General features: G+C 39.7%; 1 protein-coding gene across 2 annotated transcripts in view; it reads right to left on the bottom strand.

Moving 5' to 3' along the window:
• RMC1 (regulator of MON1-CCZ1) overlaps positions 1 to 17,944 on the bottom strand; it is a 19,532-nt gene extending 1,588 nt beyond the window's left edge. The window contains exons 1-16 of one of the 2 annotated variants that reach the window (XM_071418271.1): positions 15,059 to 15,527; positions 12,368 to 12,444; positions 10,983 to 11,067; positions 10,567 to 10,623; positions 9,359 to 9,445; positions 8,024 to 8,164; positions 6,328 to 6,431; positions 5,778 to 5,867; positions 5,026 to 5,131; positions 3,624 to 3,735; positions 2,572 to 2,616; positions 2,106 to 2,159; positions 1,669 to 1,797; positions 1,219 to 1,325; positions 380 to 499; positions 104 to 181 (exon numbers count right to left, since the gene is read on the bottom strand). In XM_071418271.1, coding sequence (XP_071274372.1) covers positions 104 to 181; positions 380 to 499; positions 1,219 to 1,325; positions 1,669 to 1,797; positions 2,106 to 2,159; positions 2,572 to 2,616; positions 3,624 to 3,735; positions 5,026 to 5,131; positions 5,778 to 5,867; positions 6,328 to 6,431; positions 8,024 to 8,164; positions 9,359 to 9,445; positions 10,567 to 10,623; positions 10,983 to 11,067; positions 12,368 to 12,444; positions 15,059 to 15,295 — 1,629 coding nt within the window. In that variant the 5' untranslated portion in view covers positions 15,296 to 15,527. Of the gene's footprint in view, positions 1 to 103; positions 182 to 379; positions 500 to 1,218; positions 1,326 to 1,668; positions 1,798 to 2,105; positions 2,160 to 2,571; positions 2,617 to 3,623; positions 3,736 to 5,025; positions 5,132 to 5,777; positions 5,868 to 6,327; positions 6,432 to 8,023; positions 8,165 to 9,358; positions 9,446 to 10,566; positions 10,624 to 10,982; positions 11,068 to 12,367; positions 12,445 to 15,058 lie in introns of both variants that reach the window. The other variant, XM_071418274.1, reaches the window with a different exon arrangement.

Genomic DNA, 17,944 nt, shown 5'->3' with positions numbered 1-17,944 from the left:
CAAGTCAATATTGTATAGAACTTACACATGTGACCAGGACTGGACTAAAACTGCATGTAATTTCATGGAAGGGGGCAATGTACTTAGCACCTAAGTGATTTACCTGAACTGCAATCTGGAACTGGTTGAGAGAGCGAATGTATTCCATCAAGACAGCTATAGTGAACTTGTGAGGTGCTTCCTGGACAAAGAAGCAAGTGTTAGGTGGAATTTCCATGGCTTCTCTGTTAATAATCCCATAAGAATAGGCATCAAAATACCCTAATCCTGACAAAGCTTCCTGCAGCCAATTTCAAGCCATCAACTTAGGTTGTCTGATCTGAGACTGCTGCCAAATTAGCCCTCAAATTTATTTCATTAGCCCTTAAAATTAACTTACCTTCTTCTCTGTAAAAACAGATAAAACATGTGTGTACATATCAGACTGGTCAATAACTGCTTGAGTGCGGACAGGACGTTTCAGGAGTGGATTACTTCTACTCAGGCCTGTTTCTACCACCTAGGAGGAAAAAAAGGTCTTTTAAAAAGAAAACTAATGTAGTACAGTTCTGAGTCAGTCTCAATTGTACAGACTCTTTTCTGATTCAAACACAATTATAAACTTGTGTTAACAAGGAAATTCATATCTGTGGTCATGTTATAGCAGATGCATCTTGTTCAGTGAGGATTTCACATTAAATTTAAAACTTCTTTCTAAAGTTATATAAATACAGCTGCTTTTACACCTCAAAGCCAGGAGATGAATCTAACTACACTGACACAGGCCCTCAGGCTTAGAAGAGTTTTAAGTATGTGACTGTACTCTGAGTTAGTGTTGAATTTGGTACTTTAACAGAAGTAACAGATGTATCAGGACTGCCTGTTATGCCATGATACAGTGTGCAGTGAAATCAGTGCTCTGGAAACCAAGGTAGTAGGTATTGATTCAGACTTGCTTTTTCAGCTTCTACCTTCTCTCTGCTTTCAAGCACATACTTTCAAGTATGTTAACTCATCACTCTGGAGATGAGCTATGCAGCACCGGCCACACAGGTGTCAAGTGGGGGTCTTAGTGCATTTTCCATGGTAGAATTTACTTGTGAGACTGAGGCAGTCAGGACCTCTTGAGGTAAGCCCAAATTTCCTAGGTAGAAAGGAGCATGCCTTCACCTTGATGCCACCTGAAAAGCAAAGAGCATTGTCCTCTCTCTGTAAGCTGCTATAGCTAATATGGTTTACCATTGTATAGCTTTGCTCAGCTTCCAAGTACTTCTTATATTCATGATTCAGTTTGTCAAAAACAGTTGCAATCACAGACAGTGATCCTCTCTCTGGCTCACTGAGCACTGAAAAGATAAAAAGAAATAACTATGAGGAGAAATAACCAGGCACATGAAAGTTGCCTTTTTCAAAAGGTGATCTATAGTCTCTATCTAATTTTTAACTTTTAAGAAATACTTTCAATCATGTCAGGTGTATTTGAATTGAAGTGGGGGGAAAGTTGAATTTTTCATGCTGTTACATTCCTTCAGAATAGTGGCTGAGGGTCATTGAGGAAAATGACATCCCAAGGACCAAGGCAGCTTCAGAGGTGATCTCATATCTAAGAACAGCTAAGCTAACTTGGGTGAGTGTTTATGAATAAGCAGTATTGTACTTTCAAGATACAGAAAACATACTTGAACTTACTTTGAGAGCATACAGACAGGATAACCATTTTGCATTCCTTTCTTTGAAGAAGGAAATCCATTAGTTTTCCTTTGTCTAGCAAGAGGTTAACTACAGGTTCAAGTTTCACTTGAAGACTCCAGAGGTAACCTTGATTTGAAGGAGTAAACAAAGTGAATTGTCTTGTACAGTATAGCCTAGACATACAACTTTTCCACCCTTAAATGAAAACGCATTGAGATTGTTTATTTGCCTTTCTAAGCCCATATTTTAGAGCAGCATTACCCTTGAAAAGTTGTGGTAGAGATAGCTAATCCTCTAGTTAACACTATCAAGAGCAATCAACTCAGCAGATGTACCTAGTAAGTCCCTTCAGTTTTAAGCTGCTTTGTGCACTGCAAATGTAAACCAGCCATCCTGATATTGAATATTGTAGAGTCCAAGAGCTCACCACTTACCTTCACTTGCACTGATGATAATATCAGGTTGAAAGACAATCCAAGAAGAAGAATCTAAATGTTAAGGTTTTAACACCTATATTAACATTGATGCTAAACTATTTCTCCTGAATTTACTTTACTATAGAGAAGCAGATCCCATTAACATACTTCCATTTATTGTCACTTCTACTCCTGAGGCTTTGAACCATGCTCTTACAATGATATCTTCAATTTTATGGTGTACCTATTCAATAATTTCATACACGTCTCAAATAATCAGGAAATGTGGTATTATTCTAGACTTCACTATTTACAACTCTCTGAAAGCATTATGAGGCTGTTATGAAGCATATTTTGTCTTGAAGTAAATGTGCATAATCAGCTAAAACTGCTCTGTTAAGGAACCAAGGTAACAAATGCTACCTTCTTCCCTGCTTGTTACATAGAATGAGGTTCTTACTTTTTGAGAGGATTTAAAGGATACAGAGTTTACATGGAACAGGAGCCTGACTTGTCACAGAAGCTGGGCCTGCAGAAAAAAGAACATCAGGTGAAGAACAGTGGTAACTCTGGCAGCTCTCCTGTACCAAGTATTTTATGCTGAAAAGGTAAATATGGATTGTAACACTCTAGCATGTAGTCAAAAAGAAAGATGCATTTCTCTGTGTAGCCAGGTCTACAAAGAAAATCTGACACTGAGAAGGCAAATAAATCCTTCAAAACATGATTGTTTTGTTTCTCAGCCAAGTGAAATAATGCATGTAGAAATATTCCAGCTCTAGTACTGTAATTCTAAATACACAGATTCCATTTGCTGTATTTAAATGTATACTCTTTAAAAGGAAGAGTGGTTGGTACATTCTGATCCTAACCTTTGTTTAATACAAATCTGCATCTGCAGATTTATCATACTTGCTAACAAATGTTAGAACTTTTAATGTGCAATCTTTTTGTATAGAAGCATCTTTTCCTTCTACAAAGAGAACCTCACTGCTTTCTCACCTGCTAGTGAAACTATGCTCAGGCTATTTCTATATTCCCAGTTTGAGGGTAACTACCTGTCACACTTCTAGGACTGGAGAACAGACAGGTAATCCAAGAAGAATCTAAGCACTGGAGTCCTAACACTGATTGTAGCATTAAACTGGTCCCAAACTTGATTCTGAGCTTGTATTGTCTTTCAGCCTCCAGCTTCTTAAGTCACACAGTCCTGACTTAAGCCAGAAAAGCATGAAGTGCTTTTGAGCACCCACAAGCTTTGAGAGCCATGGCCAAAAAACTCCCCGCACCCAACACTTTTCAAGTGTAAAAGCAAAGTACTATAGGAAATGTGTGCCTTAAACAGCAACTCTTCTGTAGTTGGCACACACATTTGGAACACCAACTTCTGCTCAATTGCTTCTTACCTTCTTCCTTCCTCACCCTCTCCAATATGTATAACTGAAGTGTTAGTAACCTGAAGCACTCCTGTATGTGAGCTATTGCATTTAAGTACTCTTGCTAAGTGTTAGGTTGTTCATTATATAGTGGTTCTACCTGCTACAGGTATTTGATAGGGTTGTATTGATCGAGGTGGAAGAACAAACTGATGGATGGTTGTGGACCCATCAAATTCTCCTTTTAGCTTGATGTCAAATATAACTGAAGTCTGCAATTAAAAAGAGGAAGTTAGTATTGACAAACGTGAATCACCACCCATTTGCATGCATTCAGTCTGCTTTTCACATTTCCATCTAGTATTCTCTCTTAGAATCATAGAATGGTTGGGGTTGGAAGGGATATACTGGGGTTGGTGACATTTTTCACTGATCAGGCTGCTCAAGGCCCCATCCAACCTGGCATTGAACCCTTTCAGCAATGGGGAATCCTGTTCCAGGGTCTCACCACCCTCACTGTAAAAAGCTGCATCCCCTGCATCCCATCTAAATCCCTCTCCCTTTGGTCTAAAACAACTGCCCCTAGAACTGTCACTACATACCCTAGAAAAGAGTCTCTCTCAGTCTGTCTTGCACTGACTGACACTGCACAAACACTGAGGAAATTTGTCTATCTTTCCTCTGATATACTTCTACCATTTAGTCTTGTTCAACTCAAGTCACTAACACTTCTACCCAGTATGGACCACCAGGGAAAGCAGCTTTGCTTTCAGTGCCAGTGACACTTCAATTACTGGTGTCTCCCAAAGGCAAAGTGAGTAATGTTTTCTCGGTTTCTATAGTCATGTTTATAGCTTGACCAAAACAGTGGGGAGAAAGTGCTCTGGGTTAAATACTAATGTGTAGAACTAACATGAAATATAACTGAAACATCAACTAATCCTCCTAAGGATTAGATATGCCCCACTTCTTGAAGTTTCCAAGAGAAGATAATACAAGAAGTCCAAGCCTTTTCCCAAGTTAAGAGCAGAGTACCACTTTACCTTAACCACTGACCAAGCCTTGCTGCTGGGACTACAGACAAGAAGTTTTACCTGTGCTGCCAGATGCACAAGAAGATTTGTGTTCTTACAAGTTTTCAGAGAGCCAGGCCTTCAGACTAAAGGAGCTTATGTTTGTGTCACAGAAACATTCTCATTCAAATGTTTGTGATATGATAAGTTTCCCAGGATTGATAATTTAGTATCTCATTTAACTCTACTTCTTTATATAATGCCTTAAAAGCCTACAGAGTGGAACAGCAAAGCATGATAAGAAGCTGACAAGAAGCAAAAACAGTGTAAGAAAAAAGCAGGCATTACCAGCAGCCCTAATTACATGTTAGCCCATCAGCATAAAAGGATAAATTTGAATCTCTTACAGTGTTCTGGTTTTGTTCCTGCAAATACGCTGGCTTTTGGCCAATCTAAGCCCAAATAATTTCTAAATTAAATTATTAGGTTATTAAAACCTGCCCCTAACTGCCCAAAGTTATGGCACAACACAATATAAATAAATCAGACCTCAGTATCCTGATGATGTACTACCACCAAGTTATCCACTACATTCAGTGCAAACTTCCCAGTTCTGTTCAGCTTTAAAATATGTGTCTTCTTACAGGAGCCCTCTCTATGGAAACAAAGAGAAATGAGAACTGGTCAACAAGCCAATAAGATGTCTTTTTGTCCTAGTTTTGCTGGGACTCAGTTTATTTTCTTCCTAGGAACTGGTACAGTGCTGTATTTTGGATTTAGTATGAGAATAACACTGATAAGACACTGATGTTTTAGCTGTTGCTAAACACTGCTTACTCTAAAGTCAAGGACTTTTTGATTTCCCAAGCTCTGCCAGCAATCAGGTGTGCAACAATCTGAGAGGGAGCAGGGCCAGGAGAGCAGACCTGAACTGGCCAAAGGGATATTCCATATCCTAGGACATCATGCTTGGTATATAAAGTGGGGGAAGCTGGCCAGGAGGCACAGATCAGTGCTTGGGAAAGGCTGGGTGGCAATTGTTACTGTGTAACTTGCTTTTCATGGGTTTAATTCCCTCCTCCATGCGCTTTTCATTATTACTACTATTATTACTTTTTGCCTTATTTCACTTATTAAACTGGTTTTATCTCAACCTCTGAGTTTTACCTTCTTCTGATTTTCCTGCCCCTCCCACCAGGGGTTTGGGGGAGCAGCTGGTGGTACTTAGTTGCCAATTGGGGTTAAACCACAACACTGACACAGATGAGAACTGCCACTAACATTCTCCATTCTGCTCTTACCTGGGTAAGTGATAGAGCACTACTTCTGCTCCTGTGCTGTTGGAAGTCCTTGAGTGATGCCTCAAATAGAGAACGTAAAGCTGCCCGTATCTAACAAGACAACAGGATTAAAGCATTCTTTTCAATTAAGAGCTCTACCAGTCTCTTAGGTGATCTCATCCCTTCTTCTGGGATAAAATGTTTGACTTTAAGTCAGGTAATCATTTAATTAAAAGTGAAAGATTAAACAGTACTTGCATGAGTATAGGCCATGCATTGTGATTTATCAAGTCTGGCATCTGTGAACGATTCCTCTACCAAAATTTCAACAAAGAAATGAAACATTCTCCAAATTTCTGTGGTAATCCAGAACAATGTCATGTAAGACTTCTCCATTTGCTGCCCCCCCCCGCCTTGCCCCAAGAGGGTTGTTTAGATGCTTTGTTCAAGGCAGTAACTGAAGTGCTTTAAAGCAACAGCACTGCTAAAACAAGTGCAACCATTGTAATGTCCTTCCCTTCTTTCAGCATTCTCAAACTGCCCCACCTTCCCAAGAAAGTGAGATACATACATTGTAGCCATAGCAATATCTCTTTCGGAAAGGCTGAGCTTGGATGACTTGGGTGCTGCAGGCAACTCAATTTCAAATTTTGATAGTTTTGCCATGGTCCCACTCTGTAGAACGGCAGAACAAGAACTGTCACGACCTGAACCGAAAGGGAGGAGCCGCCTTTGCCCAAACGCTGCATCACCAGCGCCCCCACGAGGCGAAGGACGGTCATAGCCTAAACGAAAGGGTTTTGTGCTTTCTTTCCCAAAAAAAACCCCAAGTGATTCTCAACACACACTTCTGTAACTTCAGAAGCTTTATCGTCTTCATTTTATGACTTCAGCTACAAAAATATTTCTATTTCAATTCAGTCAAGAAAAATATATATTCAAATCTCAAGTACAATTGGTCTGGAGATCTCAGATCTCTTAACCTACTTTCCCTCTTCCAGAAAAGTATATGCTCCAACTCTTAAAAATTGCTTCCTGGGAAGGAGAAAATATCACTACCTCCTACCAGTCACAGTCTCCTTTAGTTCCTGCCTACTACTTAGAGCACCTCTCTTCTCCTGCCCAAGGCTTCCACTCTCCTCTTCCTCTTTTCTATGGAATTCATATTTAAGCAAGTTTTCACAGTTTCCAAAGCTTCTACTGAAATTAACTTCCTATTCTTACTGATTCATTCTTGAGAGTGAAGTGTGAATACTACAGAACTATTTCCTTTGCTAGATCTCTATATTCAAGTGCTTTAGTACAGGACCTTTCTCAGGAGACCTTTAAATATGACCTTCTGAACACAAGATAAAAATTATTTAGCTTCAACCTACAACTTGACACAAAATGTGAAGGAGGGGGAACCATAACCTAAGTTAAATTATTAAAAAGAAAACTGTGAAAGGCTAGTAGGTTCCTCCCAGCTACCTAAGGAAACATCATTTCAGGATGCAGTACAGACCCTACACAAGATTAACACAAACCAGGAAACTCATGTGAGTAAGATGCTTTTCAATCTCTTCCCTTAAACTCCCACAGAAATCTTCCTAATCCATTGACAGGAGCAAGACAAATACTGTAGTTCTTTTCCTAATTTTTAAAATCACCTGACTGCATCATTAACTGAAAACAGATTCTGGTTTTCACAACACACTTTTTCCAAGACAAAAAGAAAAATATTTTCCCAGTAACAGTAAGTGTTGCCCACAGCAAAGAACACCAAAAGAAATAACTACAGTAGACAAAGCCCCCTCTGGCTTGGGACAACAGTTGTTTCTTAAGTGCTACCTTTTTTATCTCTTTTTCATCCATATCTGGGAGGTTAGAATTATAATCACAAGAGAAAGGCTCTTATTTTTTCTTTATCATACTACAGACAGCAAATGTTCATATTAAAAGTAAATCATAAATACTTATTTTAGTGAAAAAAAAATTTAAAGACATTTAAGTTGTCAAATATTGAGTCACCACCGATTTTTTCTTTCCTTTCTCAAGGTCAACTGTCCAGCCCTGTCTGGACACACATCTTCCCAAAGAGCATGTAAGAAAGAGTGAATTACCTAATTCTAAGCCATCACATAGAAGCTACGTGATAGATTTGCTTATTGTCATACAAGGATATGAACACATGCACCTTTTGGAAGAAATTCAAGCAATAGAACATTTGGATGAAGAAGCAGTTTAGGAAAAAATGAAAATGACAAGTTTGGAACATATCCCTTTACCTTGAAATAGAATGGCTGCAGGACATTTCCAAGGACAGTGGTTGAAAGAAGGATAACAGAGCTCTCTGGACAATACATGTACCAATTGACATTAATACTCTGATTCTTCAGGAGCTTTAAACTTCGTTTTTCTGGCAATACCTAGAAACACAGAATATTAGCATTATATTACCATCAGGATTCCACCAGCATAAATGGTAACTAATGCACAGGAGAAAGGAATGTTAAGCAAGAAACAGACACATGTAAAGACGATTACGATTAATTGCTAGAATTAAAAATCAGAAACCTGACAATTACAGCTGAGGCCCCACTTTACTGTAGCTAAGGAAAGAATACACATCAAGTACTAATGAGCCTAAAGGTGCTGTGTTTTCCCACTCATCCAGATCTGGGAATAAGTTCTGTGCACAGTGGAGAAAACACCTGGCTTGATACAACTAGTAAAGTTTTATTAAAAAGTTCTTCTAACAATATTCTTGCTGCCTTCATTCCCCAGCCTCCTTAATCTTTTATATTTTAAGAAGTATGTAAATCAATTCTCTTAATTTCAAGGGCTTAAATATCGTGTCTTTTAAAGGACACTTATTTGATTTAGTCCTTTTACCTGCAGGGTTGACATTCATAAGCCTTTCAGATGCTAAATATATATTCTCCCCTCAATCAGCATGAAATAATGCTGCTTTTTCAGTTACTTTCTTTAGTACTAGTTATTAGTAACAGTAACCATGAGAAACATTCTGTCTTAGCTCTAGGACTGAAACTATTGAAAAGTGCACACCTTTTTTTTAGGAAGTGTTTGAATATCCATCATCATGAATGTTAGAAAGAGTTATTTATTCATCAGACATCTTTAAAAACACATGCAAAGGAAATTACATGTTACATAAAGGGACTCAATGAGGTCAACACAGGAGAAAGCTACAAGTTGCAGAAGGGTACTAGCTGGTCAATTATTAGTTCTTTGCCACTTTTTAAGTATTTACACATCTTCCCCAATGCTGATTTGTTTTGTGTGAAGTGGTATTTCACATTAGATTTAAATACTCATTTCCATACAAGCCAAGAGCATCTCTTAATCTAGAGTTCCCAAGGCTTAGTTGAGTACTCCTTTATACAATGTCTTAAAACCTGTAAATGATAAATTTGCCCTGACCTAAAAATGTATTCTTCTTAAAAAAAATTTAAATTGTAGTCTGCAAGCCAAATAGCAAAAATTGCTTTTTTAGCAGCACACTTTCTCAGTTACGGAGACAACAAAAGAATTCAAATATGCTGTTACAAATTTACATTCTCACATCTCTAAGCATGTCCTGCGGGAGTTATTTGTATTACCTGGTAGAATTCAATTCCTTGATCTGTGATGAAGACAATTTCTGTAGAACTTGTCCAGCAGAATCCTAGAATATTGGCATTCTTTGTCTTTTTACAAAAAAGCAAACAAATACTCTTTTACTTGGAAAAATTAACTATTCAGGTAAGCTAATATTATTAAATGAAGAACACAAGACCAAAGGCAATTTAGGTTTCCAATCTCTGGAGTTAATACTTTTGGCCAACCTGACACCCAGCATGCATCAGCTGCTTTTATAAAGCATTCCCAAACTACACATGAACACAATTACTGTATGACCCAGATTTTTTGACAGCATGTAAGATTTACAATTATTATACAATTATACAAGATTTACAATTTTATTATACAATCAAATTTTATTTTCACCCAAGATAAAACAAAGTTCCTCTGCTTCAAATTCTACTGCCAATTCAACCAGTTCCTGACATGAAAAGCAGGAAGAGATGTTAAGAAAAACTAAAAACTAAATGGAAAAACTTGCCATGACTTCACTCAGAATCTACTCCTATTACCCTCAGAAGTTTCCTTACCATAAAGGTTTTGCTAGAACGGTTTACCTAAACTCATAATCCTAAATAATGAAGCAGACAGTGTTTCAACTTTAAAGACTACAGGGATTAAAGGATCTGTGTAAATCAGATGTATAAAAATTTACTTTAGCATTCTATTACCCAAAAATGTAATTTGTTTTAGTTAGAAGTTGGAAAATATCAAGCAATGACAATGATACTTGTTTCTGGTAAATAATCATCAATAATTAGAAGGATTATTAAAAAATAGCAAACATAATAAGAAAACTAGTTATTACTTACTAGCTTACTATTACTGATTAGTGACATTAGAAAAGAACATCCACATTAACATATCTGGCACTAATATAATCACTGTCCACTGTTTCTGTATCATCAGCACTTTGTCTCTTCTCCTTATCAAACCTTGACATTTGCTGCCCCCACAGCATTTCTGATCCCTCTAGGAAACAATTACATTCACAAGACAGGGAAGTTTTTATTGGTATGGTTAATACCTGTTTGTTCACTCAGTTTCAACAGACGGTAGTGCTGACATCTCTCATTTCCCTGATGTTAGTGTTTAGAAAGGTACCTCAGTTAGTTCTCTTGTAGTCACCAGCCTAACTAACATCAGAGTTTCACTTAAGCATATAGGCTTGGGGCATTTAACTCACCTTACATTCCTGTGTATATTCTAGCTGAGGGCTATCTGGAATAAAATTCAAAAAATCCTGCAAAAACATCCATTAAGTGGATTAGCAATTAAGAAGCACAGACAAGATACATACATAGATAGCAAAGGATAGATATTAGTTTATCAAATTGTCTTAGATGCAATATATACACAGAAGAAAACCTTCTGTTCCACCTCACCCTCACCAGAGTTGGTTCCCCATTACACTTTTTGTTTAAATGATGATACTAGCAAGACAACAATGCTGCCTGATTAGCCTCTCAGAATGATGGAGGAATTTTCACTACAGTTGTTGCTAGCCAACAGACTTCTACTTCCAGGGTAAAATTCTTTGAGACAAATATTCAAGAAGATTTCCAGCTCCAATTCCCTAGCTGCAGGGTGTACATTTCTTACCACACTTTTCAAAGTTCTCTGCACAGCCAGAATCTTGTTCCCCAAGGAAAATTTGATGCACTTCACTTCTCCTTTATCCTCCATCCTATACAAAAAGAAACAGAAGTTATGGAAATATAATCTAAAATGGTTTCTTAAAGAATATACCCTAAAAAAAGACAATGATGGAGAAAAAAAAAAGTGTAATGCAAATGCTGTTAAATACAGATTATTACTCTTGCCTGACTAATATATTCAAAATCCAGACTGACAGCAAATGGCAGCTCGCTCCTCAGGAGTCCTGAACACATCCATTGCAGAATCATGGCTAAGCTCACACAAATTAGCACCTGAAATCACTGCAAATGCTCAGCTCTGTTGGCCTGTGACGTGGAACTGGAAGACTTGTGGGACTATCCAAACCTGCATCCTCAGTTCTGGACACCAGCATCCTGCAATCTGCTGTGTAACTTCCAGAACTACTGCTAGTTGACTCAAGCCTCCTTCCTTTCCCACTAGGACACAGCCTCTGGAAGAACTTCTGATGTTAAAAGAGAGTGAGGCTGTTTTCACACCATTAAAATAAATTTTAAAAGTATTCTTACCAAACAAGCATCAGCACGATTGGCATGAATAAGGTATATATAGCTCCTCCAGCAAATGTTATTAAGTCAGGCCAAAGAGAGAGACAGTCAAGTATGAAAATAGTTGGAACAGCATGAAGTTTACTAAATATTTTCAGCTCCTTCAGGATTGACAAGTGTAATCCAATAAAAAAGTAAAATAAACCCAGCAACTTTCAGGACAGGCCCTATGCAATATCCAAGAGATCACAGTAAACACATTTTGATTACAAATTGCTTCATCCATATTTGGATTGATATGGAATAAAGGAACACCTCCTTACTTATGCACAGCAGAGTACAAAGAGCCATCACTTTTCACAGAGACATATATAAAATAGTTTACTGTTGTCAAATTCTGCAAAAATGTTTTCACAAGAAATGGAAGACATAGAAGAAGCCCATTCAGATGAAACAAGGAATAGAACATGAGAAACCTACATCTAGGTTTGGACATTGTGCTTGAATTGCAGACATCACTTGCTAAACTGTATCCTTGGATATGTCATTGCTGCTCTAGGAATCACTCTCTCATATGTACAGCATGTTATAATAAAAGACTGTTGTTTAAAAAAAAGAAGTCACAGCCTAATTACTTTTTCCCCCCAGAAGACCATAGGGAGGGAAAAGCATACCCTCTTAATTGCAAGATTATATCTAAGAACAAGTCAAAATATGATCACAATTACTTGTCAGTTTTATGCCTGAATTACAGTGGATCAGGACCAACCACCACATAATTTGAAGATTGCATCATTCTATCCCAAGATAAAGGTGCCTTACCTGAAGGAAATAGGATTTCTATCCTCCAAACCTTTAACAACAACTCCTGTGGCTCCACCAGATCGAACAGCAAAAACCTACAAAAAAAGTTTTGAAGATATATTTAATTCTTTCAAAGTCATAACCTTCACCTGCTTCCTCTTCTATAAGCCACACCTTTATTTTTTTAACTAGACAGAATTTTTGTTCTTCTGCAGATCTAACAGTTCACGCTGAGACAATCTGGAATTCCAAGTTTACTTGACTTGTCAAATTGCATGGTACTGCAACAGTCTTGCAGGCATATTCTGAACTACTGGGCAAGTTAAATCAGTAAAAATCTTTATAAACCTTCATCTTGGCTTTGTTTCTTTTATATTTTCCTAGTAAAAGTATCTAGGACATCAGGGCATTGTTTAAAACAAACAGGACCTCAGCTTTGGGACTGGAAGAGATGTAACTCAATGACCCAGAGCCTGATCCTGTCAGAACATGTTATTAAATAGAATAATTTAATAGTAATAGATTTTCATAGAGATTTTCAACATATTTTACCTAAGGAGCTTCAGCCAATATTCCCTACAACTGAGAATTCCTTTAGCCCAGCTTCACATACATATATGTACAAAACCTGCTAGAGATATGACATGTGTTGAGCTAGAATAAGATAGCCAAAAAAAAAGAAAAAAAAAGAAAAAGAAAAAAAAAGTCATGCTGTTATAAATTATACCTAGCTTGGAAAAAGAACAATAAGGCATTTGCCTTATTGGCACTTGTTGTATGTGCAGCAGCACTAGGCACACAGAGCAGGGCTCAGGGTGACAGGGACATTTTTCTGTAATAGCAGACACGCTGCCAGTCTGCTATGCTCAGGCAGGAAATACACATATCAAGATTATAAATTGCAAGCAAGTCCACAGCCTTACTAGAATGATAAATACTTAGTTTAACTTATTTTTAGTATTATGGAGATAGAAAAAGAAGGTAACACTCTCCTAATCTCTGCAAGATGAGAAGATTGCATGGACACATTTCTCACATGGGAAACTGTCATTGAAATACTGGTTACAGCAGATTCAGAGACACACTGGAATTCAAACTATTTTATATAACAAGAAAACACAGAGAAATAAATTTACACTGGAAAATATGACTATTTCAAGTGAGCTCTCAACAACCAGTTTCTATGTAGTTACATCACATCCACACTATGATACAGTGTCTCCTGACAGGGTATTTCAAGTGGCCCTCACAGATAATGATTTACAAGAGGAAATATCTGGAAAGTGGCCCAGTGCAAAAGGACCTGGAGATGCTGGATGACAGCAGCTGAACAAGAGCCAGCAGTGTGCCCAGGTGGCCAAGAAACCAATGGCATCCTGCCTATATCATGGATAGTGTGGCCAGCAGGACCAGGGCAGTGATTGTCCCCCTACACCCAGCACTGGTGAGGCTGCACCTCGAAGTGCTGTGTCCAATTCTGGGCCCCTCAGTTCAGGAAGGACATTGAGGGGCTGGAGCATGTCCAAAGAAGAGAAACAGATCTGGGGAAGGGTCTGAAGCACAAGTCCTATAAGGAGTGGCTGTGGGAGCTGGGTTTGTTTAGCCTGGGGAAAAGGAGGCTAAGGGGTGACCTTATTGCTCCCTACAGCTCCCTGAAAAAGGCTGCAGCCAGGTGAGGGCTGGCCTCTTCTCCTGCCAACCAGTGACAGAACCAGAAAACATCACCTTAAGCTGTGCTGGGGAAGGGTTAGGTTGAACATTAGGAAGAATTTCTTCGCAGAAAGGGTGATTAGACACTGGAATATTCTGCCCAGGGAGGTGGTAGAGTTACTGCACCTGGAGCTGTTTAAGGAAAGACTGACACTCAGTGCCCTGGTCTAGCTGACAAGATGGTGTTCAGTGAAAGGTTGGACTTGATGATCTCAGAGACCTTTTCCAGCCTAAATGATTCTGTAATCATTCTGAACAGAGTGCAACAGCAAGAAACACACCCCAGAAATATTGCTCCCTCTCCAAACATGCCACTGATCATGTCCACACATGGGCAACGCATGCCAGCTACATGGGAAGAAAGCTTGAAGGTTCTGACTCCATGAATGGTGAGGTCAAAGAACAGATAGAGGAATTAGACAGTGGAATGTACCCACATCTGTATAAGGTTCATAACAGCCTGTGGATCTTAGCTGTACTGAGCTGAACTCTCAGGAGCCCATATGGATATTAAGGAGAACCTGCTTAAAAGCACTAAAGCCAAGAAAAAGCCACTTGGGTCTGTGCCACAAAGAAAGCTGTAATTATTCATTTTTTATGAATATATTGAATTTCAGGAATTTTAAAAGATGTAAAAAATTCAGGGAAATTAAGCTAAGAGCAAAGTGACAAAGTTTGCAAGTCAGGTGGGGACACTTGGAACAGAAAGGAAAAGTGCTGACTCCGATGAATTCCAGAAAGACCTTACGGCAGTGAGAGTAAGGCAGGTGAAACCCAACCTAATAAATCGGTAAAGGAAAAACAAAAAAATTCTACCGCCTCTAGCACGATGACAGGTCCTGAAGGGGAACAACTGGGCTCATGCCCGGCGGCTGAGGGACGGGAGGGAACCAAAGCCGGGCAGAGAACCAAAGCCAAGGCGGGGAGCAGCAGCGGGCCGGGCTGACCCCCAGGCCCGGCCCCCCGGCGCGGCCCGCGGCAGGGTCCCGCCGCCCCCACCTGCTTGTTGGCCTCGTCGAAGAACACGCAGTTCACGGGGTTCGCCTTCTCGAAGTGCACGGGCCGCGCGCACAGCGCCAGGTAGCAGCCGCCGGCCTCCGCGCCGCCCCGCGCTCGCCCCTCGCCCTCTTCTCCTCCTCCTCCTTCTCTTCCCGCTGCTCCTCCTGCTGCTGCCGCTGCTCCCGGCACCTCGTCCTCGGCCGGCCCCGGCGGGTCGCGGCCCATGGCGGCAGCCATTGCCCACCCCGGCTCGCAGGCGGCCGCTTCCTGTTTACACTCCCCTCGCGCGTGACGCGGGGCGCTCCCGGCTTAAAGGCGCAGCGGCCCGGGAGCGGGATCAGGGACCGGGAGCGGGATCAGGGACCGGGAGCACTGCTGGAGAGACCGGGAGAGGGATCAGGGATGGGGAGCACTGCTGGAGAGACCGGGACAGGGATCAGGGATGGGGAGCACTGCTGGAGAGACCGGGAGCGGGATGAGGGACGGGGAGCGCTGCTGGAGAGACCGGGAGCGGGATCAGGGACAGGGAGCGCTGCTGGAGAGACCGGGAGAGGGATCAGGGACCGGGAGCGCTGCTGGAGAGACCGGGAGCGGGATGAGGGACGGGGAGCGCTGCTGGAGAGACCGGGATCAGGGATGTGTCCAGCACTTCTGAATGCCAGTGTAGAGAGGTATCGGTGAGATTAACAAATGGAAACAAACCTGGGAAGCTGCAAAATCTGCTTCAGGAAAGGCGTGGATGCTGGCAAAAAGAAAGAGGTGGGATGAGCATAGCGCTACAGTGAGAGACCACATTGTAAATATTTAGGAGGGCACATATTAGAGGAGGGAAATAAGGGAATTAAGGTGCCGGGGTAAGTTCTGACTCCAACCCGTGTCACTTATCAGGGCACTGCTCTAGCTGGGAGGATTTATTCTGCTTTTAAAAGCAAAGGTAGTGGATTTTAAAATGTCAGGCAAGCAAAACCACTGTTTTTCTTAACCAAGTGCGGAGGCTGCAGCAGCAGACTGGGGCTTTTGGCCCTGTCTTTTATAATGATTTTAAAACCAACAAACCTAAAAAAACCTCAAAACTTTTATGTGGAGAAAAAAAGGAAACAACTGCTGCTGAGATCTGCCTTTATTTGTCCACAATTACTGCATCATCACTGTCACTATTGATCCTACTCAAAACTACTTTTTAGTGTTGCAAAATAGTTCAGGAAAAATATTAATAAAGCATTATTGAAGTCAAAGTCTGGCTTGGTCCTCAGCATTTAAGCTGAACATATATTTTAGTTTGGACAACAAAACAGTGATGGGAATTTTTTTGTTGATGGTGATTTTTTTTGTTGATGCACTGGCTAATGCCTTAGCTCACTAGCTGTAAGCCCTACATTATGATCTAGGAATTGTGTGAGAATATCAATTATGTATTTGCTTATTGGTTTAGAAAGGAAAATTTAAAAAGAGGGGGGGAAAAGACTAAGATTATAACAATTTTAAAAATTTCAGATTAAAATGGTATCACAGTTTAGTATGAGAGAAATAGAAATTTAAGTACCAGGTACTAACACAGTATCATGAAACAACTATTGGATGACTTGTGACCCAGTTAGTCCACCTGCACAATTTTCACATCAGATACTAAAGAGATTTCACATAAAGATACTAAAATCACAACTAAGAATTACAACAAGCTATTTGTTCTGCAGAACCCTCCTGCATCATCAAACAATTCTGTGAACTGGAGATGACAAGTACATCCAAAGCATTTGAAGTACCTTAAAATTTATAATTTTTTTCCAAAGCAACAAAATTTGTTGCTTTTTAGCCAGAAGTTTAGTAAATCCAGGGTGAAAATTTAAGAAATTCTACTGACATTTACCCTTTCCTACTTCTCTAAAAACCAGCATGGACTTCCTCCAACTGCAATAGAAACTGAGGTATCTTTGAGGGGAAATCAGCAGACGAGTAAATAACACACGCTTGTAACTCATCTGACAGTAATAAACCTAATGGCCAATTTCAAAACTAAGATTCTATTTGCCCAATAATAATCCTGGAACCTTTTATTTCAAAGGAATCCAGGAAAATGCTTCTTTTAGCAAATTCTTGTTTCCAACTACTTGGAAACATGCCCAGGTGTCTTAAAATCTCAAAGCAAATTCCTGAGCCAATTTTGCTGCTGGAAGTGAAAATATATTAATATATAAGATATACTATATAGGGTATAATAGATAGTATATAATATATTTGGGCCCAGTAGCTTTAAATTAGACTCAAGAAAAATTGCTTCATTTATTTGGGGCATGTTTGGTTTTCTTAAGCCTGTGCTAGACAGATTTTAGCAAGGCATTAAAAATTACAGTAACAACGGAGGCTTTGGCCCAAGCACAGAGATACAAGCAGGGGCTTGTTTCAAATAGCTCAAAAATCACCCTCCTTGCTTCCTGTTATTTCTGCCTTCTTCCTCTCTCTTCATGCAAATAGCTGTAGCAATCAAAAACTTCCTTGTACATGAACATTTTAAAGCATTAGCAACTGTTCTATGCTCCTCCCTAAGAAACGTTAATATTAAAACTAGTTTTAAGCCAAGAATAGGACTATCTTTATTTTTTTTTTTTAAAGCCTTCTCCTCTGAAGGAGATCTGGCTATCTTTGACAAAGCAGCTTGTAGTCTTCCTAAAAAGGTTAGTACTTCCCTTGCAGGACCTAGTCTGTCCTTTCCCTGATACCCTTATTTTGGGAAACTATTTCACTGAGAAATTCAGAACAGACTTAAGGATCTGAAAGATACAAGCTCCTTTATTTAAAAAGTAAGGGGTAAATGCAAGATACTTGTCTGATTTAGAAAAAGGAAAAGGATCTAAGTGTTGGGATGAAACTGGCAAAACCAAGGTTGTT

This window comes from Agelaius tricolor, unplaced genomic scaffold (genome assembly GCF_023055355.1).
Source record: "Agelaius tricolor isolate 1412-34295 unplaced genomic scaffold, bAgeTri1.0.p SCAF_2, whole genome shotgun sequence".
NCBI lineage: Eukaryota > Metazoa > Chordata > Aves > Passeriformes > Icteridae > Agelaius > Agelaius tricolor.
Note: the sequence above shows the minus strand (reverse complement) of the source record. Positions and strands in the feature narration are given on the sequence as shown.